Source organism: Ranitomeya variabilis, chromosome 6 (assembly GCF_051348905.1).
Source record: "Ranitomeya variabilis isolate aRanVar5 chromosome 6, aRanVar5.hap1, whole genome shotgun sequence".
In the NCBI taxonomy this organism is placed as follows: Eukaryota; Metazoa; Chordata; class Amphibia; order Anura; family Dendrobatidae; genus Ranitomeya; species Ranitomeya variabilis.
This window is the reverse complement of record NC_135237.1, coordinates 42,673,912-42,701,418: the sequence shown is the minus strand read 5'-3', so window position 1 is coordinate 42,701,418 and position 27,507 is coordinate 42,673,912. Positions and strand designations below refer to the sequence as shown.

General features: G+C 41.7%; 1 protein-coding gene across 1 annotated transcript in view; it reads right to left on the bottom strand.

The window, feature by feature from the left end:
- Window positions 1-27,507, bottom strand: part of PLXDC2 (plexin domain containing 2) — a 542,926-nt gene that overhangs the window by 95,490 nt on the left and 419,929 nt on the right. Inside the window, exons 8-9 of the mRNA XM_077268328.1 lie at window positions 18,497-18,592; window positions 961-1,042 (exon numbers count right to left, since the gene is read on the bottom strand). Of these exons, the coding sequence (XP_077124443.1) occupies window positions 961-1,042; window positions 18,497-18,592 (178 nt within the window). The remainder of the gene's footprint in view (window positions 1-960; window positions 1,043-18,496; window positions 18,593-27,507) is intronic.

Below are 27,507 nucleotides of genomic sequence, written 5' to 3'. Positions count from 1 at the left end.
GTAGGGATGACCATACCGAGCATTTCCTATAACGATTTACAAGTCTTTGACATTCTACTCTGGATCCTACGAGGAAATGATCTCTTCTCTTAACTTTTAGATCACTTGCTTGACAACCCAACTATATTAGTGAACTGGAGGAAATTGTCCATGAGGATTAGGTTAAGATTCCTCCGGAATAGGAATGATCGAGCCGAACTTTATTCCAAACGGTACCCAAACTTGAACCAGAAAAGAATGGGGACCTGAACTTTTGAGCTGGAAACGGATTCTCCCCATCCAGTATGAACCCCGAACTTTTAAGTTCAGGTTTCGCTCATCTCTACTCAGGAACGCTACCAGAAGAGTTGTCTGACTATGCATCATGTTTGTAGCAGGTCACAACAGCCAGAGGTGTTCAGATACTGTAAGTACTACACATGCTTGTCAGGAAGGGATGAATAATTCCGAGACTGCGGTGGTCCGTAACACTGGCTCTTGTGATGTATTTGGAGAAACCACTTGTTATATTAGTTATGTTGAGTTATTTACATTGTTCTTGTTTCTATGTTACAATAAGAGTTTTTATCATTTTGATTGCAACTGGACATATAAACCTAAAAACTAAAAAAAAACAAAAAAACGGCTTTTTGCCTGACCATACAGAATGTTTATTTGCCTAATGCAATCATTCTACATCCAAGTATACGCCTCAGAGAAGAGGCTTCAGGTCCTTTCCTAGATATCAGAGCGTGAGACAGCTCAGGTTTAGATAAAGATAAATGAAGTCTTTTCTCCAGTCACAAAAAGGCGAAATTCCACTGTAAGCAAAGCATCACCAACACACATAGCAGTAATGCCAGCAATGCCAGCAGTAATGCAGAAAGTCCAGGGTGTTAGAAGCCATTGCCGCAAATATCCAATCCCTTCATCTCATAAGTGGAGAAATAATTACATAGAGAAAAGCCATGTTCACTGTACCTTTGGAGACTATTGCACCAGCTGCAGTTGAAACCAATTTGGGATCTGACACAGGCACCGCAGCTGTTATACTGGAGACAAGCTAAGGGAAGACATAGGGAACAGTGTTATACCTCATTCATCATGTCACACAGGTGTAGAGCTTTCTATCTTATATCTATTGAATTGTTTACAGTGACTCATGTTTACATATCTATCTATTATCTATCTATCTATCTATCTATTATCTATCTATCTATCTATCTATTATCTATCTATCAATCATCTATCTATCTATCTATCTATCATCTATCTATCTATCTATCTATCTATCTATCTATCTATCTATCTATTATCTATCTATCAATCAAACTATCTATCATCTATCTATTATCTATCATCTATCTATCAAACTATCTATCTATCTATCTATCTATCATCTATCTATCTATCTATTATCTATCTATCAATCATCTATCTATCTATCAGCTATCTATCTATTATCTATCTATCTATCTATCTATCTATCTATCTATATATCTATCTATTATCTATCTATCTATCTATTATCTATCTATCTATCTATTATCTATCTATCTATCTATCTATCTATCTATCTATCTATATATTATCTATCTATCTATCTATCTATTATCTATCATCTATCTATCAAACTATCTATCTATCTATCTATCTATATATTATCTATCTATCTATCTATCTATCTATCTATCTATTATCTATCATCTATCTATCAAACTATCTATCTATCTATCTATCTATCTATCATCTATCTATCTATCTATCTATCTATTATCTATCTATTACTATTATCTGTCTATCTATCTATCTATCTATCTATCTATCTATCTATTATCTATCATCTATCTATCAAACTATCTATCTATCTATCTATCTATCATCTATCTATCTATCATCTATCTATCTATCTATCTATCTATCTATGGATCTATCTATTATCTATCTATTACTATTATCTATCTACCTATCTATCTACCTACTATCTATCTATCTATCTATCTATCTATCTATCTATCTATTATCTATCTATCTAGCTATCTATCTCATATTATCTATCTATATATATATATACTGTATCTATCACTATCTAATGTATAAGTCAGTCACTCAAGCCACCTATATAATATCCATATATCCACCTAATACTTATCAATCAATCATTTATCAAGGTTTATTCTATATTGATTCTTTATGTATTTTTCCGTTTAGCAGAGAAACATTAAATAATGTTATTTGGGAGCTGTGGAGTCCTGTTCCGTCTTTTCTATTTCTCTACCTGCTGTACACTATGATTATTCCTGATATCAGGTGGTTACAATGTGTTCAGCTGATTTTTCTCTTCTGTTAATAATATCTTTCTATCAGGTAGACAACGCAGTTTGCACGTATTCTAGCCGACAGCTACAATTACCCTGAAATCTATAGTATAAATTCCAGCTCTGGTCTATAAAATAATATCTGCTCTGACTGGCTTTGTATTTGCATTTTGCATGTTCCTTATTGCTGGCAATTTTGCAGAAAACCGACATGTAATGCTATGTGCTGTTAAATCCACCCAAGTGAAAACAATAACGGGGAAATGTTTCTTTCCTCCCTGTGATTGCTCCCTGGAATCGCTAACTCGCCGCCTGCAATATCTGCTCTGTAGAAAATATTCTCAATATTCCTCAATATGACTATATCATCTGGGCTACAACTCAATGTATATTTATGGCAGCTTTATTACATCACCACCGAAGAGCTCTGGATAAGATTCATCTTTACAATGGAATTTTAAAAGCTCTGAGATAACGCGTCGTCGCTATATCGCCGACGTTCTTATCCAATATTTGTAATACAGAAGATATTTTAAGTGGGAATTTGCAGAAAACAGACAGGCTGATTCAGAATATAATGAGCAGAATGTAATATAACAAAACAATCAATTTTTTATGAAAACATGGCTGCTTTTTTTTGTGATCTATTAATTTAGGGTTGAACTGCAATTCCTGATACAAGCAATTCAACATGGGTGGCGCTGTTTCTGGAAGACGGACGTATTTTCCATATTCAAACATCTATAAAGTAATGGTATGGCCCTACAGACACTTTACCGTTGGGCTATGTTCATATTGAGTTTTTTTTAAACATTCGAAAAACCACAGGTTTTTCAAGTGGAAACCACTTCAAGACATAATGGGGGCCAATTCATCCTTCTTGGCGATTTTCTTGCCGAGTTTGATGAAAGAGCGTTTTGGAGCAGATGCTCCGGATTCATTAAGAGACTCAAACCAAGCCACAAATTTTACTCCAGCCTTGGGTGGAGTAAGATTTGTGGAGTAGCAAACGCCGCTGCTTGTCATCAATTTGACAAGTTGGGGCCATCAAGCCCCTTTAAACCGCAGTTCTGTCTACTTTGTTCACGGATGAATCAAGAATGACGAGGAAAACGCTAGAAAGGCGCATTTTCTGGGCACCGTCAAATTGGACGAAAAAATCCTGTGACTTTTCAAAGCTTTTTTTCGACAGAAATCTAGTGAAAAAGTTTTTATGAATTGCCCCTAATTGTTGCCTTGCGCAGGCGTGTACTCCGGAGGACAGAGAATGAACTTCAATCCAATATTGCGGCCAGCATGCAGCCAGCGGGTAAGGAAAGGGTGAATCAAACACCCGAAAACCCCGCCCATATGACCCAAAACCGGTCCCGCCAAATTCAGGTGACAGGTTCCCTTTAAAGCATTCTTTGCAGTCTTTTCATTAGACATTACATACTTTGGAGAGGTTTCCTTCAGGATCTGCTGTAAAGAAGTGACATGAACTGACGGCAATTTTTTTCCCACTGGGAGTTTTCAAAACAAAAAACTGCTCAAATGAGCAGCAAAATGAATTTCTCATGCAAAAAAAAAAAATAGGAAGACATTTCCAAGAACTTTTGAAGCTGTTTTTTTTTGCTGAGGATTTTTTGCCAAAAAAACTGTATGTGGACATAGCTGTCATGGTTCCCAATGGCAGGGACTCAGGCAAAAACGGACTAGCTCTAGGAATGATGGAATCTCAGATGACCGCGACGCTGAACCTAACACGCAACTAATAGTAGCCAGGGGGTGTGCCTACGATTATCCCTAGACACCTCGCACCAGCCGGAGATCTAGTTACCCCCTAGTAGAGGAATACACAGACCTGGCTTGCCTCCAGGGAAACCCCAAAAGTGATAGTAGCCCCCCACATATAATAACGGTTAGGTAAGAGGAAAACACGTACGCAGTATGAATATAGATTCAGCAAAGAGAGGCCCTCTGACTAGATAGCAGAAAATACAAAAGAGGACTTCGCGGTCACCTCAAAACCCTAAGGAGCCATCCTGAAACTACCTTGACTCCGTTATCAACTCATGACACCGGAGTAGTAATTTCAGATCACTAGAGCTTCCAGCAGCAAGAGAAATATAAATGCATGCTGGACAAACAAACACAAAAAATGCCAAAGATCCAACTTAGCTGAATTGCAGACTTGGAGCAGGTAGCAAGCAACAGAGGTGCTCTGGTAACATTGATTGCCGGCACTAGAATGACTGAGAAGCCAGACTAAATAGGAAACTCCCAGTTTCCTGATGGGAACAGGTGCAAGACAAAAGTCAGCCAGTACCACCAGTAACCACCAGAGGGAGCCCAAAAACAGAATTCACAACAGTACCCCCCCCTTAAGGAGGGGGCACCGAACCCTCATAAGAACCACCAGGGCGATCTGGATGCGCCCTATGAAAGGCGCGAACCAAATCAGAGGCATGAACATCGGAGGCAGTCACCCAAGAATTATCCTCCTGACCGTATCCCTTCCATCTAACCAAATATTGAAGTCTCCGTCTGGAAACGCGAGAGTCCAAAATCTTCTCCACAACATACTCCAATTCACCCTCCACCAGCACAGGAGCAGGAGGCTCAACAGAAGGAACAACCGGTACCTCGTACCTCCGCAACAACGACCGATGGAAGACATTATGAATGGTGAAAGATGCTGGTAGGTCCAAACGAAAAGATACAGGATTAAGAATCTCCAAAATCTTATAAGGACCTATGAACCGAGGTTTAAACTTAGGAGAAGAGACCTTCATAGGGACAAAACGAGAAGATAACCACACCAAGTCCCCCACGCGGAGATGATGACCCACACGACGATGACGATTAGCAAACTGCTGAGTCTTCTCCTGAGACAACTTCAAATTGTCCACCACATGACTCCAAATCCGGTGCAGTCTATCCACCACCGTGTCCACTCCAGGGCAATCCGAAGATTCCACCTGGCCAGATGAAAAACGAGGGTGAAACCCTGAATTGCAAAAGAAAGGAGAAACCAGAGTGGCAGAACTGGCCCGATTATTGAGGGCAAACTCTGCCAACGGCAAAAAGGCGACCCAATCATCCTGATCAGCAGACACAAAACACCTCAAATAAGTCTCCAAGGTCTGATTAGTTCGCTCCATCTGGCCATTAGTCTGAGGATGGAATGCAGACGAAAAAGACAAATCAATGCCCATCCTGGCACAGAACGCTCGCCAGAACCTAGACACAAATTGAGACCCCCTGTCAGAAACAATGTTTTCCGGGATACCATGTAAACGAACCACATTCTGAAAAAATAAAGGAACCAACTCAGATGAAGAAGGCAATTTGGGCAAGGGTACCAAATGAACCATCTTAGAAAAACGGTCACACACCACCCAAATGACGGACATTTTCTGAGAAACCGGGAGGTCCGAGATAAAGTCCATAGAGATGTGCGTCCACGGCCTCTTCGGAATAGGCAAGGACAACAACAATCCACTAGCCCGAGAACAGCAAGGCTTGGCCCGAGCACAAACATCACAAGACTGTACAAAGGCACGCACATCCCGAGACAGGGAAGGCCACCAGAAGGACCTGGCCACCAAATCTCTGGTACCAAAAATTCCAGGGTGACCTGCCAACACAGAAAAATGAACCTCCGAGATGACTCTACTGGTCCATTCATCTGGAACAAACAGTCTCCCAGGCGGACAACGATCAGGCCTATCAGTCTGAAACTCCTGCAAAGCACGTCGCAAGTCTGGGAAGACAGCAGACAAAATCACCCCATCCTTAAGGATACCCGTAGGCTCAGAATCACCAGAGGAGTCAGGCTCAAAACTCCTAGAAAGGGCATCTGCCTTCACATTTTTTGAACCCGGCAAGTATGAAACCACAAAATTAAACCGGGAGAAAAACAACGACCAGCGCGCCTGTCTAGGATTCAGACGCCTGGCAGACTCAAGGTAAATCAGATTTTTGTGATCAGTCAAGACCACCACCTGATGTCTAGCACCCTCAAGTCAATGACGCCATTCCTCAAATGCCCACTTCATAGCCAAGAGCTCCCGATTACCGACATCATAATTTCGCTCGGCAGCCGAAAACTTTCTAGAGAAGAATGCACATGGTCTCATCACTGAGCAATCGGGACTTCTCTGCGACAAAACCGCCCCCGCTCCAATCTCGGAAGCATCAACCTCGACCTGAAAAGGGAGCGAAACATCAGGCTGGCGCAACACAGGGGCGGAAGAAAAGCGGCGCTTAAGCTCCCGAAAGGCCTCCACAGCCGCAGAGGACCAATTGGCAACATCAGCACCCTTCTTAGTCAAATCAGTCAGAGGTTTAGCAACACTTGAAAACCCAGTTATAAATCGACGATAGAAATTAGCAAAGCCCAAGAACTTCTGAAGACTCTTTAGGGAAGTAGGCTGCGTCCAATCACAAATAGCCCGAACCTTGACAGGATCCATCTCAACAGAAGAAGGGGAAAAATATACCCCAAAAAGGAGATCTTCTGAACCCCAAAAATACACTTTGAACCCTTTACAAACAAAGAATTGGCCCGCAAAACCTGAAAAACCTTCCTAACCTGTTGAACATGCGACTCCCAGTCATCCAAAAAAATCAAAATATCATCCAAATACACAATCATAAATTTATCCAGGTATTTACGGAAAATATCGTGCATAAAGGACTGAAAGACTGAAGGAGCATTAGAAAGACCAAAAGGCATTACCAAGTACTCAAAATGGCCCTCGGGCGTATTAAATGCAGTTTTCCACTCATCTCCCTGCTTAATCCGCACCAAATTATACGCACCCCGAAGATCAATCTTAGAGAACCACTTTGCCCCTTTAATACGAGCAAATAAATCAGTCAATAGTGGCAAAGGATACTGGTATTTGACTGTAATCTTATTCAACAGGCGATAATCAATACAGGGTCTCAGGGAGCCATCTTTTTTACCCACGAAAAAAAAACCTGCTCCTAAAGGGGATGAGGATGGACGGATATGTCCCTTTTCCAAGGACTCCTTAATATACTCCCGCATAGCAGCATGCTCAGGCACAGACAGATTAAACAAACGACCCTTGGGAAACTTGCTGCCCGGAATCAAGTCTATAGCACAATCACAATCCCTGTGAGGGGGGAGAGAACTAAGTTTGGGCTCCTCAAAAACATCACAATAGTCAGACAAAAATGCCGGAATTTCAGAGGGAGTAGATGAAGCAATGGAAACCAAAGGTACTTCCCCATGAGCCCCCTGACATCCCCAGCTTAACACAGACATTGTTTTCCAGTCAAGGACTGGATTATGAGTTTGCAACCATGGCAATCCAAGCACTAAGACATCATGCAAGTTATGCAACACAAGGAAGCGAATCACCTCCCGATGGTCAGGAGTCATACACATAGTCACTTGTGTCCAGTATTGTGGTTTATTCCTAGCCAATGGTGTGGAGTCGATACCCTTCAGAGGGATAGGAACTTCCAAAGGCTCTAGGCTAAACCCACAGCGTCTGGCAAAGGACAAATCCATAAGACTCAAGGAAGCGCCAGAATCCACATAGGCATCCACAGTAATAGATGATAATGAACAGATCAAAGTTACAGACAAAATAAACTTAGACTGTAAAGTGCCAATTGCAAAAGACTTTTCACCCTTTTTTGTGCGTTTAGAGCATGCTGATATAACATGAGCAGAATCACCACAGTAGAAGCACAACCCATTTTTACGCCTATAATTCTGCCGTTCACTTCTGGACAGAATTCTATCACATTGCATAATCTCCGGTGTCTGCTAAGAAGACACCGCCAAATGGTGCACAGGTTTGCGCTCCCGTAAACGCCGATCAATCTGAATAGCCATAGTCATGGATTCATTCAGACCTGTGGGCGTAGGAAACCCCACCATGACATCTTTAACGGCGTCAGAGAGACCTTCTCTGAAATTCGCCGCCAGGGTGCACTCATTCCACTGAGTAAGCACAGACCATTTTCGAAATTTTTGACAATATATTTCAGCTTCATCATGCCCTTGAGAGAGGGCTATCAAGGCCTTTTCAGCCTGAATCTCCAAATTAGGTTCCTCATAGAGCAACCCCAGTGCCAGAAAAAACGCATCCACATTGAGCAGCGCAGGTTCCCCTGGTGCCAATGCAAATGCCCAATTCTGGGGGTCACCCCGCAACAAGGAAATCACAATTTTAACCTGCTGAGCAGAGTCTCCAGCGGAGCGAGATCTCAGAGAAAGATACAATTTACAATTGTGCTTAAAATTCAAAAAACGAGATCTATCTCCAGAAAAGAACTCAGGTATAGGAATCTTGGGTTCTGACATAGGAGCATGTATAACATAGTCTTGGATATTTTGAACCTTAGAAGCAAGAGCACTCAGGCCTGTAGCTAAACTCTGGATATCCATTTCTCAACAGCTGAGATCTGAGCCATTCAGGGGTTAAGAGGAGAGAAAAAAGCAGCAGACTGCAATTATGGCTAGACAGAACTTCTGAGTAAAAAAAAAAAAAAAATGTCAGAAACTTCTTCTTTTCTCTCTTTCTTCAGCCAATACCTTTAATACATTTGCGGCCGGCAATACTGTCATGGTTCCCAATGGCAGGGACTCAGGCAAAAACGGACTAGCTCTAGGAATGATGGAATCTCAGATGACCGCGACGCTGAACCTAACACGCAACTAATAGTAGCCAGGGGGTGTGCCTACGATTATCCCTAGACACCTCGCACCAGCCGGAGATCTAGTTACCCCCTAGTAGAGGAATACACAGACCTGGCTTGCCTCCAGGGAAACCCCAAAAGTGATAGTAGCCCCCCACATATAATAACGGTTAGGTAAGAGGAAAACACGTACGCAGTATGAATATAGATTCAGCAAAGAGAGGCCCTCTGACTAGATAGCAGAAAATACAAAAGAGGACTTCGCGGTCACCTCAAAACCCTAAGGAGCCATCCTGAAACTACCTTGACTCCGTTATCAACTCATGACACCGGAGTAGTAATTTCAGATCACTAGAGCTTCCAGCAGCAAGAGAAATATAAATGCATGCTGGACAAACAAACACAAAAAATGCCAAAGATCCAACTTAGCTGAATTGCAGACTTGGAGCAGGTAGCAAGCAACAGAGGTGCTCTGGTAACATTGATTGCCGGCACTAGAATGACTGAGAAGCCAGACTAAATAGGAAACTCCCAGATTCCTGATGGGAACAGGTGCAAGACAAAAGTCAGCCAGTACCACCAGTAACCACCAGAGGGAGCCCAAAAACAGAATTCACAACACATAGCTTTATAATGATCTGATCGTTTTGAATTCACAGTGTGGAATTAATGCTACTGCGATTCAGAAAGATCAGGTTGGATGTCAGGGGGTCATAGACAGTCAGAGACCCCCGAGAAAATGTCCGACCTATATAGCACTCAATGAATAGTATCTCGTGAAAAGAAAAAGTGCCAATGTAACTGCCTCTATTGGGCACAAAAGACATGAAAGAATAAAAAGCGAACACTAATATTAAACTTTTTATAATTTAAAAAACTGTACATTTAAAAATATATATTTTTGATAAACTTTCTGTACTTATTACCGCTACAAAAAACATAAAAAAAAAATAATTACAGTTTGTTTCAGATAAGAAAAGTTGTTCGCTTTTTTGGCAGCCCAAGAAATAATAATACAAAAGTTTGGGCTGCTAAACCTTCACTTTCTTGAAAACTTTAAAAAGCGTTTGAATATTTACCATAAGCTAAGTTCCCATGATGAGTAGTGTTGAGCATTCCGATACTACAAATATCGGGTATCGGCTGATATTCGCTGTATCGGAATTCCGATACCAAGTTCCGATATTTTTGTGATATCGGAAATCAGAATCGGAAGTTCCTATAAGTTCCCAGGCGTGTGCGGTGCGTATGGTTCCCAAGGTCTGGAGGAGAGGAGACTCTCCTTCAGGCCCTGGGATCCATATTCATGTAAAAAATAAAGAATAAAAATAAAAAATATGGATATACTCACCCTCGGACGGGCCCTGGCTCTCACCGGTGCAAGCGTCTGCCTCCGTTCCTAAGAATGCAGTGAGTGTAGGACTTGTGATGACGTCGCGGCTTTTGATTGGTCGCGTGAGCGGTCACATGAGCGGTCACGCGACCAATCACAAGCCGCGACATCATCAAAGGTCCTTCACTCTGCATTCTTAGGAACGGAGGCTGCCGGTTACACCGCTAAGGTCCAGGCTCCGTCGGAGGGGTGAGTATATCCATATTTTTTATTTTTATTCTTTATTTTTTACATGAATATGGATCCCAGGGCCTGAAGGAGAGTTTCCTCTCCTTCAGACCCTGGGAACCATCCAAGATCACTTCCGATATTTGTGTCCCATTGACTTGTATTGGTATCGGGTATCGGTATCGGCAATATCCGATATTTTTTGGATATCGGCCGATCCAATCCGATACCGATACTTTCAAATATTGGAAGGTATTGCTCAACACTAATGATGAGTATTTGGTGCATTTTTAGGCTGTTTGCTTTACCCACGCTATTTTTTTTTCTTTCTTACACAGCATACACTAAAAACATTTTTGAAAGCCGCGTTAATTTCTCTTCAAGTCAGTTTGAGTTTTATATATGGATTTTCCCCTTCACTTGAATGAGATGAGGAAAATCTGCAGGTAAAAAAACAACATATGCGTTTTAAGTGTGTTTCCGCAAGCGGAAATGCTTTAAAAACGTATGTTGTTTGCACATGACTTTATCAATAAGCTTTATCAAAGTCAGGAAAAAGGAGTTCTATTTAAAAGATGACATACGAAAGAGAGCAAAAACAGTAGCTGAAAAAAAAAAACAATAAAAACCCATGTGACAAAAAGCACTCAAAAATGCAATAAAAAAAATGCAAGTAACTTAGCTGCAGAAATGCTGCAAAAAAATCTGTAACACCAAGAACTCACCAAAAACTCATTGTGGGCACACAGCCTTAACCCCTTCACCCCAAAGCCTGTTTTCACCTAAGTGACACGGCCAATTTTTACAATTCTGACCACTGTCATTTTATGAGGTCATAACTCTGAAACGCTTCAACGGATCCTGGTGATTCTGAGATTGTTTTCTCGTGACATATTGTACTTTATGACAGTGGTAAAACTTCTTCGATATGACTTGCATTTATTTGTGAAAAAAACAGAAATTTGTCGAAAATTATGAAAATTTAGCAATTTTCAAATTTTTCGTTTTTATGCCATAAAATTAGAGAGTTATATCACATAATATAGTTAATAAACAACATTTCCCACATGTCTGCTTTACATCAGCCCAATTTTGGAAACATAATTTTTTTTTGTTAGGGAGTTATAAGGGTTAAAAGTTGACCAGCGATTTCTCATTTTTGCAACAAAATTTGCAAAACCATTTTTTTTACGGACCACCTCACACTTGAAGTGACTTTGAGGGGTCTATATGACAGAAAATGTCCAAAAGTGACACCATTCTAAAAACTGCACCCCTCGAGGTACTCTAAACCACATTCAAAAAGTTTATTAACCCTTCAGGTGCTTCACAGGAATTTTTGGAATGTTTAAAAAAAATTGAACATTTAACTTTTTTTTCACAAAATTTTTACTTCAGATCCAATTTGTTTTATTTTCCCAAGGGTAACAGGAGAAATTGGACCAAAAAAGTTGTTGTACAATTTGTCCTGAGTACGCCGATACCCCACATGTTGGGGTAAACCATTGATTGGGCACATGGCAGAGCTCGGAAGGGAAGGAGCGCCATTTGACTTTTCAATGCAAAATTGGCTGGAATTGAGATCGGAACCCATGTCGTGTTTGGAGAGCCCCTGACGTGCCTAAACAGTGGAAACCCCCACAAGTGACACCATTTTGGAAAGTAGACCCTCTAAGGAACTAATCTAGATGTGTGGTGAGCACTTTGAACCTCCAAGTGCTTCACAGAAGTTTATAATGTAGAGCCGTAAAAAAAATTAATATTAATTTTCACAAAAAATGATCTTTTTGCCCCAAATTTTTTATTTTCCCAAGGGTAGCAGGATAAATTGGACCCCAAAAGTTGTTGTGCAATTTGTCCTGAGTACGCTGATACTTCATATATGGGGATAAACCACTGTTTGGGCGCATGGCAGAGCTCGGAAGGGAAGGAGCGCCATTTGACTTTTCAATGCAAAATTGGCTGGAATTGAGATCGGAACCCATGTTGTGTTTGTAGAGCCCCTGACGTGCCTAAACAGTGGAAACCCCCACAAGTGACACCATTTTGGAAAGTAGACCCTCTAAGGAACTAATCTAGATGTGTGGTGAGCACTTTGAACCTCCAAGTGCTTCACAGAAGTTTATAATGTAGAGCCGTAAAAAAAATTAATATTAATTTTCACAAAAAATGATCTTTTTGCCCCAAATTTTTCATTTTCCCAAGGGTAGCAGGATAAATTGGACCCCAAAAGTTGTTGTGCAATTTGTCCTGAGTACGCTGATACTTCATATATGGGGATAAACCACTGTTTGGGCGCATGGCAGAGCTCGGAAGGGAAGGAGCGCCATTTGACTTTTCAATGCAAAATTGGCTGGAATTGAGATCGGAACCCATGTCGTGTTTGGAGAGCCCCTGACGTGCCTAAACAGTGGAAACCCCCAGAAGTGACACCATTTTGGAAAGTAGACCCTCTAAGGAACTAATCTAGATGTGTGGTGAGCACTTTGAACCTCCAAGTGCTTCACAGAAGTTTATAATGTAGAGCCGTAAAAAAAATTAATATTAATTTTCACAAAAAATGATATTTTTGCCCCAAATTTTTTATTTTCCCAAGGGTAGCAGGATAAATTGGACCCCAAAAGTTGATGTGCAATTTGTCCTGAGTACGCTGATACTTCATATATGGGGATAAACCACTGTTTGGGCGCATGGCAGAGCTCGGAAGGGAAGGAGCGCCATTTGACTTTTCAATGCAAAATTGGCTGGAATTGAGATCGGAACCCATGTCGTGTTTGTAGAGCCCCTGACGTGCCTAAACAGTGGAAACCCCCACAAGTGACACCATTTTGGAAAGAAGACCCCCTAAGGAACTTATTTAGATGTGTGGTGAGCACTTTTAACCCCCAGTTGTTTCACTAAAGTTTAGAATGTAGCGCTGTGAAAATCAAAAAATCATTTTTTCTTTCCACAAAATGATGTTTTAGCCCGCAATTTTTTTTCCCCCAAGGGTAACAGGAGAAATTGGACCACAAAACTTATTGTCCAATTTGTCCTGAGTACGCTGATACCCCATACATTGGGGGGAACCACTGTTTGGGCGCACGGCAGAGCTCGGAAGGGAAGGAGCGCCGCTTGAAATGCAGACTTAGATGGATTGGTCTGCAGGTGTCATGTTGCATTTGCAGAGCCCCTGATGTACCTAAACAGTAGAAACCCCCCACAAGTGACCCCATATTGGAAACTAGACCCCCCACGGAACTTATCTAGATGTGCTGTGAGAACTTTGAACCCCCAAGTGCTTCACTACAGTTTATAACGCAGAGCCGCGAAAATAAAAAATATATTTTTTTCCACGAAAATTATATTTTAGCCCCCATGTTTTTATTTTCCCAAGGGTAAGGCTGGTTTCACACTTGTGTTTTTATCTGCATGCGTTTTTTTAAAAAACGCATGTGTGAAAAAACGCATGTAATCGCGGTAAAACGCATGCGTTTTTTTAGACGCATGCGTTTTTATAGAAAAACACAAGAAAACAAGAAAAAACCAAAAAACCCTAACCCTACCCCTAACCCTACCCCTACCCCTAACCCTAACCTGAAATACGTGGCACTGAAATACGTGGCACTGAAATACGTTTATATACGTATATACGTATATACGTATATAAGTGCCACGATATTTCAGTGGCCACGTACATAAGTCCCACGTATATAAGTGCCACGTATATAAGTGCCACGTATATAAGTGCCACGTATTTCATGTACATGCCACGATATTTAAGTGCCACGTATATAAGTGCCACGTATTTAAGTGCCACGTATTTAAGTGCCACGTATTTAAGTGCCACGTATTTAAGTGCCACGTATTTCACTTAAATGCCACGATATTTCAGTGCCACGTATTTCACTGAAATATCGTGGCACTTAAATACGTGGCACTGAAATATCGTGGCACTGAAATATCGTGGCACTGAAATACATGGCACTGAAATACGTGGCACTGAAATACGTGGCACTATGACTGTCAGAAAATGTTCATTAAACGGTTAGGGATGAGTTTAGGGGTAGGGTTAGGATTAGGGTTTGGATCCCTTTATCACCTTGATGGTGGTGGGTGACTTTTCAGTGTGTGTTCTGGTTTTTTTCTATAAAAACGCATGCGTTTTTAACGCAAACAAACGCGTTGAGATCGGACGCCATGTCGCGTTTGGAGAGCCCCTGATGTGCCTAAACAGTGAAAACTCCCCAATTCTAACTGAAACCCTAACCCCAACCCTAACCCTAGTCCTAACCCTAGCGCTACTTTCACATTAGCGTTTTTTTGCATACGTCGCAATGCGTCGTTTTGGCGAAAAAACGCATCCTGCAAAGTCATCTGCAGGATGCGTTTTTTCCCCATAGACTAACATTAGCGACGTATTGACACACGTCGCAAGCGTCGTGCGACGGTTGCGTCGTGTTGTGGCGGACCGCCGGCAGCAAAAAACGTTACATGTAACTTTTTTTGTGCTGACGGTCCACCATTTCCGACCGCGCATGCGAGGCTAGAACTCCGCCCCCACCTCCCCGCACCTCACAATGGGGCAGCGGATGCGTGGAAAAACAGCATCCGCTGCCCCCGTTGTGCAGCGCTTGCACAGTATGCGTCGGTATGTCGGGCCGACGCAGCGCGACGGCCCCCTACCGACGCTAGTGTGAATGTAGCCTAACGGGAAAATGGAAATAAATATATTTTTTTAAATTTTATTATTTTTCCTAACTAAGGGGGTGATGAAGGGGGATTTGATTTACTTATATAGCGTTTTTTGGGCGGATTTTTATGGTTGGCAGGCGTCACACACTAAAAGACGCTTTTTATTGCAAAAAATAGTTTTTGCATCACCACATTTTGAGAGCTATAATTTTTCCATATTTTGGTCCACAGAGTCATGTGAGATCTTGTTTTTTGCAGGACGAGTTGACGTTTTTGCTGGTACCATTTTCGGGTACATGACATTTTTTGATCGCTTTTTATTCCGATTTTTGGGAGGCGGAATGAACAAAAACCAGCAATTCCTGAAATTCTTTTAGGGGGTGCGTTTATACCGTTCCGCGTTTGGTAAAAAGGATAAAGCAGTTTTATTCTTCGGGTCAGTACGATTACAGCGATACCTCATTTATGTAATTTTTTTATGTTTTGGCGCTTTTACACAATAAAAACTATTTTATATAAAAAAATAATTGTTTTTGCATCGCTTTATTCTGAGAGCTATAACTTTTTTATTTTTCTGCTGATGATGCTGTATGGCAGCTTTTTTTTTGCGGGACAAGATGACGTTTTCAGCGGTACCATGGTTATTTATATCCGTCTTTTTGATCGCGTGTTATTCCACTTTTTGTTTGGCGGTATGAGAATAAAGCGTTGTTTTTTTGTTTTTGTTTTTACGGTGTTCATTGAAGGGGTTAACTAGTGATATAGTTTTATAGGTGGGGTCGTTACGGACGCGGCGATACTAAATATGTGTACTTTTATTGTGTGGTGTTTTTTTATTTAGATAAAGAAATGTATTTATGGGAATTTTTATTTTTTTCTTTATTTAGGAATTTTTTTTTTTTTTTTTTTACACATGTGGAAAAAATTTTTTTTAACTTTTTTACTTTGTCCCAGGAGGGGACATCACAGATCGGTGATCAGACCGTGTGCACAGCACTCTGTCTGATCACCGATGTGACAGGCACATTCCACAGGCTTGCCGGCGCCTGCTATGAGGATTCTCAGCAGACGCCGGCAAGCAGGGTCATCTCATGACCCGGAAGGAGTCCCGCGGCCATCTTGGATCCGGGGACTCCTTCCAGGTCACCGGAGCAGCGCGATCTCATCGCGCTGCTCCGGTGGGAGAGCGCAGGGAGCCCCCGTCCCTGCGCGATCGCCCTCTATGCCGCTGTCACTATTGACAGCGGCATCAGAGGGGTTAAATGCCCGCGATCGGCGACAGCGCCGATCGTGGGCATTGCTGCGGGGTGTCAGCTGTCATATACAGCTGACACCCGCACCCGATCACCGCGGCGCTCAGCGTGAGACCGCGGTGATCGGGGCGCCGTACTAGTACTGCGGCTGGCACTAATGCAGTGCCGGCAGCGCCGTACTAGTACGGCGCATGGCACGAAGGGGTTAAAACAAAACCACTCTGGTTGTTAGACCTTAAAGAGCCTTATAGGGGTGACCCACTACTAGGACAACCCCTTTTCAAACTAAATGTTTGGCCCCGATAAAATTATACAGCTTATACTCACCTCTTGTGCTTGCGCCATTCCCGGTTCCGGGACTGTGATGTGGTGGAATGACATGCGGAATGACAGCCCAATCAGCGCCGTTTTTTTAATGCAATTTTTTGTTGCGTTTTACAGTTTCAGCTATAGCTGAGATTTCAGAAGTCTCATGCACACAGCTTGGATTTTTTGTCCTCAGTATTGTGTGCAAAACCTGAGATTTTACAGAATGGAGCATGTCATTCGTTTCAACATTTTTTCAGCGTATTTCACCCACTGAAAGCAATGGGTAGTGAAAAAAAAATGCTGAATGAAGGGCGGTATCAGGTTTTGCTTTGTTTCTGGTGCAAAAACCTGATGAAGTATAATCAGATAATTTGTTGCCACTAAACGTTATCAGCATGCACAAGAGACAACTGTAGTATGACAAAAACGATGCAAAAAAAAAAAAAAACGCAACAAAAATGAAGCAAAAAAACGCAACAAAAACTAAGCAAAACCTGCTTTTTTGCAACAAATTTCTACTTGCAAGATAGCAGGTTTTGCCTGTGGGAAAAAAAGCACAAAAAACTCAACGGGTGATGGCGCAGATACCAACTCGGATGCACCATATGAAGTGACTTCATTAGATACACTTGGTGTGAGTGAAACACATACACCTAACATTTGTAATAATTTCACCCCCCTGAAGAAGCGAAACGTGCATTGGGGCAGTTGGCTTACACTCACGGACGTGGGTAAGATACTATGTATTTAATTACATGTTTGATCTGCCTTGGTCATACTTGTAGTTGGTCTTAAATGGCTGTATACGGATGTGTGTGATACAAGTAATAGCACATTTGCACCTTTGTGCTTATCTTTTTGCCTTTCATACATGACTACTTTTTGTCTGTGCTTGAGTGACTACTATTGTTCTTAATTGTTGATTAATAAAATTTAATTTGTTATTTTATCGAACCTTTTGGAGATATATTGACTCATTTGTTCTTTGGTAGGTCTTTTAGAAATAGGCTTATTGATCATGAAAGGAGAATAATGGGGGAATGAAATGTAGCCAAGCCCTTCTATCTTGGGTGGAAAAAAATTGTCACTATAATGGAAGCTATTTTTTTTTCTTTCTGCCCTTTATTATTCACACTACTTAGATCCTCAGGGGTGGGGCTACTACAGAATTCAAATTTTTACAACATGGGAGCCTGTATTTTAGGGTGGTCAGTCACTAAATCTTTGCTTTTTTAAGGAAATGCATGATTTTTCATTGAGAACTTCCCCCTTTTCAAGAGCATAATTTTCCTTTGTCTTTTGGAAGTCAAACTTACTAAATAGATTCACACACTAAAAGCATGAAAAATTGACATTTCTTTTTATGACTGTATCATTTAAAAATATATGTCACTTTAAAGCATTACACATATTATAATCTTATTAAATTGCTTCACCAAACCTTTCTTTCCATACCTCTAGAACATAAATCCATAAAATAATATTCAAATGGAACGAGTGCATCCATCTATATAATGATAAGACATGGAAGATACACAAGGCATATGTGATTAGGTAAGAAACTGTATAATATATCTCCTGGCTGTCTATCCTTAGGATGATATACATAACCTATATGTTTTCTTAGACATTTCTTCCATTAGAATAATTCTTCAAACTCACAGCCACTTCTCAGCTCATTAAATCAATGGAGTGATATGTCCTTCCAATAGTGACATATTATCCAGTAAATGACTCACTTGGAAGTGGCAGCATCTCAACTGTAGAGTAGTTCATAATTTTAGACATTTCCAGTTCCACCCTGTGATACTCAAAGATTGTCCTCCTGCGAACATCTGGCAAAATATAACATTGAAAACATCATTTAGAATAAAAATATATATACTTTTATTAACGAGGTTGCCACTACCTGAACAACCCCTTCTGAATCCCTATGTTTCCCCCTTGTAAAATAATAACACCTTTATTCCCTCCGATGCTGGTGCTGTTCCAGCGGTGTCGACAATGGCTCTCCTTGGGATCGCGTGACATTGCTATTGGAAGCTCTCACTTCCTTTGGGTGTTTGTGATTTATCCAAAAGCAGGGAGAGTGAAGCCTGCGCTGATTGGCTGCAGGGATTGCGTGACACAACAGTGTTATCCAATCCCCGGGAGAGCTTTGCCGACACGGCTGGAACAGCACCGGCACTGGAGGAGACTATACAGTAGGTGTTAATATTTTGTAATGGGAAAACATAGGGATACATTATATTTTAACTGGTCAAATAACTCTATTGGCAAATACTTTACAATAAAGTCAGCTCCAAAGAGGATCATCTTCTGCTGGACCTGTGGTCCATAATTGTATCATTCACACGTAATAAAGGATCTTTTGACTCTTTCATTTTTTTATTTCCATCAAAAGGCTGATAACATTAACCTAATGGGTACAGTTACTTGAAAATGAAGAAAGAACAGATTGGCAGTCAATAAAATATTTTTTTCCTTTTTCTCTTTTAGTCTTTTAGGAATTTAACTGAACCATTTAGAATCTCACACCATACTTCTCTTCAGCTCTGACATTCTAGAAATAGGAAAACATTTGTTTTCAAGGTTTATATCTGTGGCTCAACAGTTAGCACTTTAGGATGAAATTAGTGGGCGGAGTTATGTTGGCTCGTTAATTTCTAAAAAGAAATATTCCTCTCTTGTTGTAGACAAGAATTGGCAAGTATTGGGAATTATTTTGGCTTTGGCATTGTATGAAATGGGATATCACCCCCCAAAAAAAGTTTGTCATTTTTTTAAGACTTTGTGTTTTCAGTGGTGCTGTGTTCTGTTCCATCGGAGATCTGATTTTTATTGGCTGGAACAATGCAGTGTGCAGTGCTATTCTTCCCATAAAAAGACACCAGGACATGACAGATCCTATTGTGAGTCAATGAGATTTGTCAAGTTCTATTGGGATCTAGTTGGTCATGATAGCAGTATGAGATGAGCTTGGTCTGCGAGAACAAAAAATGAACTCATTGATTAGTTTTTAAATTTTATGATTTTTATTTAATTACTTCATGCTTAAGTCATGATATGAATGTCCTTTCAGTATCACATAGACCTATTCTGCCCTTTAAACATTAAGATTATATCAATCCGGTATTTATACTATCTATCTCAGAGTACTAAAATCCGGTAAAATCCAGCAAGATGCGAATCTTCAAGTTTTACGAAAGGTCCTTAGAAGAGTTCTTATTGTAATTACTTCCAGTGACATCTTTTATTTTAATATTTCCATAACTTTTAGATTATAAAATTTCCATTTTCTGCCCACCTAAAATGATTTTTTTCTGATGAATATTTGTTCTTTGGAGACTCTGGTTCCCACTGGATTGCACTTCATGGAATCTAGATAAGCATTTACAAGAAATGCATGGTATTATGTACAGCTGTACCATTATGCTACTTGAAGACCTTAAAGTTCCAGTCTGATAGGACACTTGTATGTATGTGTCAGTATCACTGCTTTCTATGTTTCTGGCTTCAGACATTAGACAGTTTGAATATAATTTTTCTCCCAACCTGATGTCTCTGTTCACGCAAGGGATCAATGAGAATGGGATGTGTATAGGGACCGCCTAATTCTCTCCAATAGAAGACGTCAGGAAAGTGAAGGATTAAACAATTGGGTTTTATGTTCTCTAGAGTGATTCTTCTCTGGGGACACCAGAGATGTCTACCGTCCAACACTTAAAGGGAACCTATCACCCCGTTTTTTTCGGTATGAGATAAAAATACTGTTAAATAGGGCCTGAGCTGTGCATTACAATAGTGTAGTTTGTGGACCCCGATTCCCCACCTATGCTGCCGAAATACGTTACCAAAGTAGTCATTTTCGCCTGTCAATCAGGCTGGTCAGGTCGGATGGGCGTGGCTTCTTCCCCCAGATATTGCGTAGTTTTCCGTTGGTGGCGTAGTGGTGTGCGCATGTCCAACGTCCCCAATCCTGCACGGGGGGGTGAAAACAGCAGCGATGTCCGTTATTCCATTGGTGGTCGGTGGGCGCGGCCATCTTCCTTTGGCCGCGCGTGCGCAGAAGCGGCGCTCTGCTGGCCGCGGCTTCAGGAAAATGGCCGCCGCGATCTCCATCTGCGCACGCGCGGCATCCCGCGGCCATTTTCCTGAAGCCGCGGCCAGCAGAGCGCCGCTTCTGCGCACGCGCGGCCAAAGGAAGATGGCCGCGCCCACCGACCACCAATGGAATAACGGACATCGCTGCTATTTTCACCCCCCCGTGCAGGATTGGGGACGTTGGACATGCGCACACCACTACGCCACCAACGGAAAACTACGCAATATCTGGGGGAAGAAGCCACGCCCATCCGACCTGACCAGCCTGATTGACAGGCGAAAATGACTACTTTGGTAACGTATTTCGGCAGCATAGGTGGGGAATCGGGGTCCACAAACTACACTATTGTAATGCACAGCTCAGGCCATATTTAACAGTATTTTTATCTCATACCGAAAAAAACGGGGTGATAGGTTCCCTTTAAGAATTCATGTGCATTGGTGTGGTTGGGTCAGGCTCATTGGACCAACAGCTATCCAATGTAAATGTAAAATAAGGAAGCCTTACTTAGAAATTTATTCATTAACCATGTCTCCATAAATGTTCCCTCTGACAGATTGTTAAATCCATCCCTCCAACTGAACTCAACTTTTGTAGAGAACAGAACCATCGCTGGAGATCTTATTGGAAGAAACTACACTAGTTCTATATTTAGTCCAAACAATAGTTTAAAGTTTAAATTCCCCAAAGCAAAACATGTAACAGGTCCTTACTACCAGATTTAAAAAAAAATGGTGTGATTGCTACCTCTGTACCGCCTATGCAATGGCATGTAAAAGTTTGAGCAACCCAGGTCAAAATTACTGTTATTGTTACAGTTAAGCAAGTTGAAAGTGAAATGATCTCTAAAAGGCCTAAAGTTCAAAATGACACATTTCCTTCGTATTTTAGACAAAAAAAATATATATATACCGTATATATATAAAAATAAATAAATAAATATATATATATATATATATATATATATATATATATATATATATATATATATATATATATATATATATATATACAGATGCAAAAGTTCGGGAACCCCCGAGATTTGTGTGCTCAGATAACTTTGACCAAGGAATGTTTCTCTGTGTGTCTTTCTTACTTTTGAATACGACGTAGTAATGGGGATGTGTGATAGACACCTCTGCATAGGCTTCATGTCAGGTGACATTACAAAACTGACATCAACTCCAAAATATTAATCCACTTGCCAATGCATCAGGGCAGGTGGGGAGAATTGGTGCATCTAAGCCCACAGCTTTCTGTTTTGCCTGTGTTTGCTATCAAAAATAGAGGGACCTCACTTTTTTTTTTTTTTTACATTTCATCAGCCAATCACAGCCATGCCAATACTTGACATGGCCATGATGGGGTGATGGGGCCAGAAGTGCCCACACAGGAAAAGCTTGTTAACTGACTGCGCTGGAGACTTTCAACAAGCTTTGTTGGGGCTTCTGACCCCAAACAGTACCACAGACTTCCAGTAAAAGTCCATGGTTTCGGGGTCCATGCACAGACACTAGGTGTCCAGTAAGTACTCTGAACTTTACCGTTTGGGTTCGCCCATCTCAATTTACAAGCTATGATAATTTATAAAGGGGATGCTACTAGATACTAACAATGCAGGGTGCCCAAACCTTTGCATCAGTCCATTTTCCTTTTTGTAACTTTTAAAATGTAAAATATGAATATATATATATATTTTTTTTATATTTTTTTTTGCCTAAAATACAAAAGAAAAGCTTTTTAGAGATTATTTAATCTTCAACTTGCTTAGCTTTTCACAAAAACAGTAATTTTGACCAGGGGTGTCCAAACTTTTATATGCCACTGTATAAACATGTATTATCTAGTACTCACTACTTTTTTCGGCCCATGTTTATGTGGTCTACTGAAACCACTAATATTGCCTTGATCTTCATTTGAAATGTAATCATGTTTTTAATAAATTCAAAGTAAAAATTATTTTTATATCGCTTGCTGACTCCAAGCGCTCTTCTTCTTATTTTTTTATATGACATCCAAAGATGCTATGTTATAACATAATAGTATTATCGTATCGATACTCATATCTGGCAGTATATAGGAATTAAAATACTTGACTAAGACTTGGTTAAAACAAAACAAAACCAAGGAAGCGATATCACAACATAAGCAAAAACACAAAGCTGAGTGAAAGTCCTTGTTTTTCTTTTTTTATAGCTTGACTGCCTTTTGAACATGGAACAAAGAAGGAAGCAAAGTTGAAAGTGTCCTGCCTCTCTACGGGATGATACATTTGCCCGTTCTATGTTTTGTTTTATTTTTTTCAGACTTCAAATACAGTTTATGTGCTGTAAACATATGCTAAATGTGAGCCAATGTCTAAAACTTAAATTATTCTCTTTATCTGTATAAAACACGCTGAAACTGAGATGTAAAAGGACAAAGCAGACGGCTTTCATTTACATTCTTTTCATATAGTACAAAGCTAGTGATGTATAGAAATAACACATATGTAAAGCTGTATTAATCACCACCATGACAGATGGCTCACTACTTTAATAGTGTAGTGTATGTCACTGTCTGCACTAGTTTTGCAAATAGTTAAATCAAATTCGCACAGCGTGAAAAATATCCCTCGAAATGTCAAAATAAAATAATATATGTGTGAATCACAAGGACCAAAAAAAAGGGACAACCGATTAACAAACACAAAATAAAGGAGGAGGGATTGGTAATAAAACCACAATGATAGCAATATATAACATAACCAATACAACCACTTAGTTTAATGCAACTATATATATATAACCTATAAATGGTTGTCAGTTTTTTCGCTGCGTCTTTTAGTTTGACGGGAGGCATCCATTTTATTTTATTTACTTTTTGCAAATGTATTAATAAAATCTTGTTTCTTGCTGTATACATTCCTTGTTCCCTGTTCTTTGGGTTCTGATAAGTATATCTTGATATGAAGTTTAAACTTTGTTAAGATTGTCTATGGACTAATGTATGCTTACATAACATAAGATGTAAACTTTATTGATTAAAAAAGTCACAATAAAAACATGTCCATCAGTGAAAAGAATCAAAAAACAAACAAAAATGTCATAATCGTCAGGAAAGTATGACAAAGTAGTGGAAAAAGTTATTAGGTATCCAAGAAATGGATGCAAAAAGTATGAGGTTCATACAACATGCCAGCACATGTCCAGGCACATTTAAAGTTCCCCAATGACTATCTGGATGATCCAGAGTAGGCATGGGAGAAGGTCACATGGTCAGATGAGACCAAAGTAGAACTTTTTTGTATCAACTCCACTTGCAGTGTTTGGAGGAAGAAGAAGGATGAGAACAACCCCAACAACACTGTCCCCACCGTGAAGCACGGTGGGGGAAATATCAAACTTTGGAGGTGCTTTTCTGCAAAGGGGACAGGACGAATGTGGAGCGGCCCCCAGACACAGGACGATGGGGTACTCGAATCCGGGTCTCTCGGTTCTGAGGATGTCACGGTGGCCTGACCCGGTCCATGGTCCTGCTAAGGCGCGCCCAATAAAAGGTGTAGGTGGTGGTGTAGGTTGCAGTAAATAATGAGAACACAGGGTTGCAGTCTCTTTACCTCTTTACTGAAGGCTTCGGCATCCGCAATCCAGAGCACTGCTAACAGGGCTGGCTGAGACCGGCCGGTCCGAAGGCACATCCAGAGTTCCCTTAAAAGGTGGAAATCAGTGTCCTTCCCACCAGCGCCTGTGTGTTGTAGTACCTCCCTGCTGAGCACCACGGGATATTCCTCACAACTGTCGTGTATGTTTCTGTTCTTTCCCTCTACGTCCCCCAGATGATATAGATAGGACGCACCCGTATGACGGGGTAGGTCTGGAGTTATTTTATAGGGACCCTAGAGATGCCCCTCTCCCACAATTGCCTCTGTTGTCTTCGTTAGGTGTAAAGGTGAGACAGCCAACCTAAAGTTAACTGCCCGGCCGTAGTTCAAAGTAATGAGTAGAGTCTCTTACTTCCTCGGCGTTCTGGCCGCCGGCTACGCGCCTCAGAAGGATGTTGCTGATCTTAAAGCACGACTCCTTCTGGTTCTATCTCCTTTGTGCTGTGATCCCGTTTCTCACTTCTCCACAATATGCTTCGCTTCGTGTCCTTTCTTAGGAGTCTGCCGCTATAAGGCACAGGCACGGCTCCATAACCATCTGTCCTTTTCTATGACTCTGCCAGGATCCCACCCCTGACAGGTCCTCTCTTGAGCTCTCCTCAGCTACTTTCTCCCTAACTTCCCATCCAACCCCCAGTTTTACCCATGTGTGAGGAGTGGCCTAGTAGATAGGACCTTTTGCTCCCCCTGGCGGCCGGAGTGTGAAGTGTAATGTGTGTCTGTGATACCTGCAAGGTGAACTCTTTTAGTGCAATCAGACGTACCATCACTCCCCTTAGTGGCGGAGCGACAGTACTGCAACAACCAGGACTCTGGGGCGCTGCACTCCCCCCCGGTTAAATCCAGTACTCCCAGACTGGGAAAAGAAGAACAACAATACATGTTAGCAACAGACATACAAAATTTTTAAATGCTATGAACAAGTAAATGCTATGAACAAGTAAATATAACAGGGCTTCCCTTTATGGGAGGTAAGGACACTTGAACGTTGCAAAAGTTTGGTCATGCACAGTTCATGACTACCAGTTCAGTGGGTGCAACCTTGAAACAGCAGGGACCCCGGGTAAACAAAAGGGTCCCTGTGAAAGTTTTGGAGCAATTCACTGTCCATTACTCCATTGTCCATTTTTAAACCTGTAACAAAGATATTTACACAAACATTTTCAACCAAATAGCAACTATTGTTAATATCTCCAAGTTTTGTAGCGAAGTGGAGTTTGATTCTTGGTGCTACGAGTAGACCTCCGCAGTGCAGGGGTGGCTATTGGCCTAACAGGGCCCGCTATGCTTGCTATCGCTGGTGTAATGCACTGTCTCCTAGCTACACTTCTAGTGAGTCTGGGTAGCACTGGCATGCTGGAGCTCTCAGGGCTGCTGCTACTACTGGTGGGTATGGCAGATTCTCCAATAGCAGAGGGAGGACTTGCCGGTTCAACGGTTGGCATAGCATCCTCTGGTGGGGTCTGCTGTGATTTCGGGTCTGGATGATCTGGCACCATATTTAGTTCTGGCGGTTTCAGTTGACGAAACGTTAAGACAGGTACCACGATGGCCTGATTTATTTGAGTCCAAGACTGGGGAAAATCGCCAAGAACAGTGTGTATCATCTTCTCCTCTTCTACAGGTGGAGAGGTTCCTGGATATGTTTCCCTCTCTCTCAACTTATCAGGGCATATTTTAAGGTGGTCTCTGGATATTGCCGTTGAGGTTTCCCCTCCATCTTTGCTGATGAGGCAGACCTTCGTGTTGTCGAAATCGGATGGCAGGATGGTATACGGTTCCGCTTCCCATTGATCGTCAAGCTTGTGTAGCCTCCTCTTCCGTTTGAGTACTTGCTCACCGGGTGACAAGGGAATCGCAGGGGCATGCTGGTTGTAGTCCCTTTCTTGTTTTTGTCTGGCTTGGGCGAGACTTCTTTCCACGCATTCCTGTACTTTGCGGTATCTTTGCTGCCTTTCTGTATCCCAATCCGCATCTGGCGAGGTATCTTCGGGGGTTAGGACCCCCATGTCCAGATCAATAGGCAACTTACTAGATCTTCCTCGCATCAGGTATGCTGGAGTGCAGTTGGTGGAATTCACTGGGATGTGGTTGTACATGTCTACCAAGTCGGGCAACTTTGTTGGCCATAAGTTCCGTTCCTCCACAGGTAAGGTCTTCAGTAAGTCGATTACCACTTGGTTCATCTTCTCACACATCCCGTTGGTTTGTGGATGGTACGGTTTGGTTCTGATCTTCTTACACCCGTACAGATTGCAGAACTCCTGGAACACCTCCGCTTCAAATGCTGGCCCCTGATCGGTCAGTACCTTTTCTGGGTACCCATGGGGTCTACAGAAGTACTGCTGGAAGGTTTTGGGGCCATCCTGGCTGTTAGATCTTTGACGGGCACGACTACCAGGAATCTAGAGTAGTGGTCCACGATGGTGAGGGCGTAGATATAGCCTGACCGACTAGGTGTTAGCTTCACATGATCTAGCGCGACCAGTTCTAGCGGCCGTTTGGTGATGATGGGCTGCAAAGGAGCCCGTTGGCTGTCACAGTCCTTCCTTCGTAGGCTACAGGGGCCACACTCCCGACACCACTTCTCGATGGCTTTCTTCATGCCAATCCAGTAGAACCTCCCACGGAGTAGCCTCTCCAGCTTCCTCCATCAGAAGTGTCCTGCCCCATCGTGGTACGCTCCCAGAACCATTGGCACATCTTGTCTTGGGACCACTATCTGCCATACCAATTCATGAGTGCGTGGGTCAATGCTTCTCCAGCACAGCTTACCGTCATGAATAAACAGTTTGCCTCTCCCCCTGCACAGCTGTTGTGTCTCTTGTGGGTCATCCGGGCCGGGATGCAAACCTGCCTGCGTCAGGAGCTCTTTCACCCGACGGACCGCAGGGTCACCATACTGGGTTTCTTCCCACCCGTGATGGGGCAGGGGGTTCAGCGTGGTGCCCTGCTTATTCCTGCTTCTGTTCTCCTCCTGATTTGATGAGACCAAGGGTCCG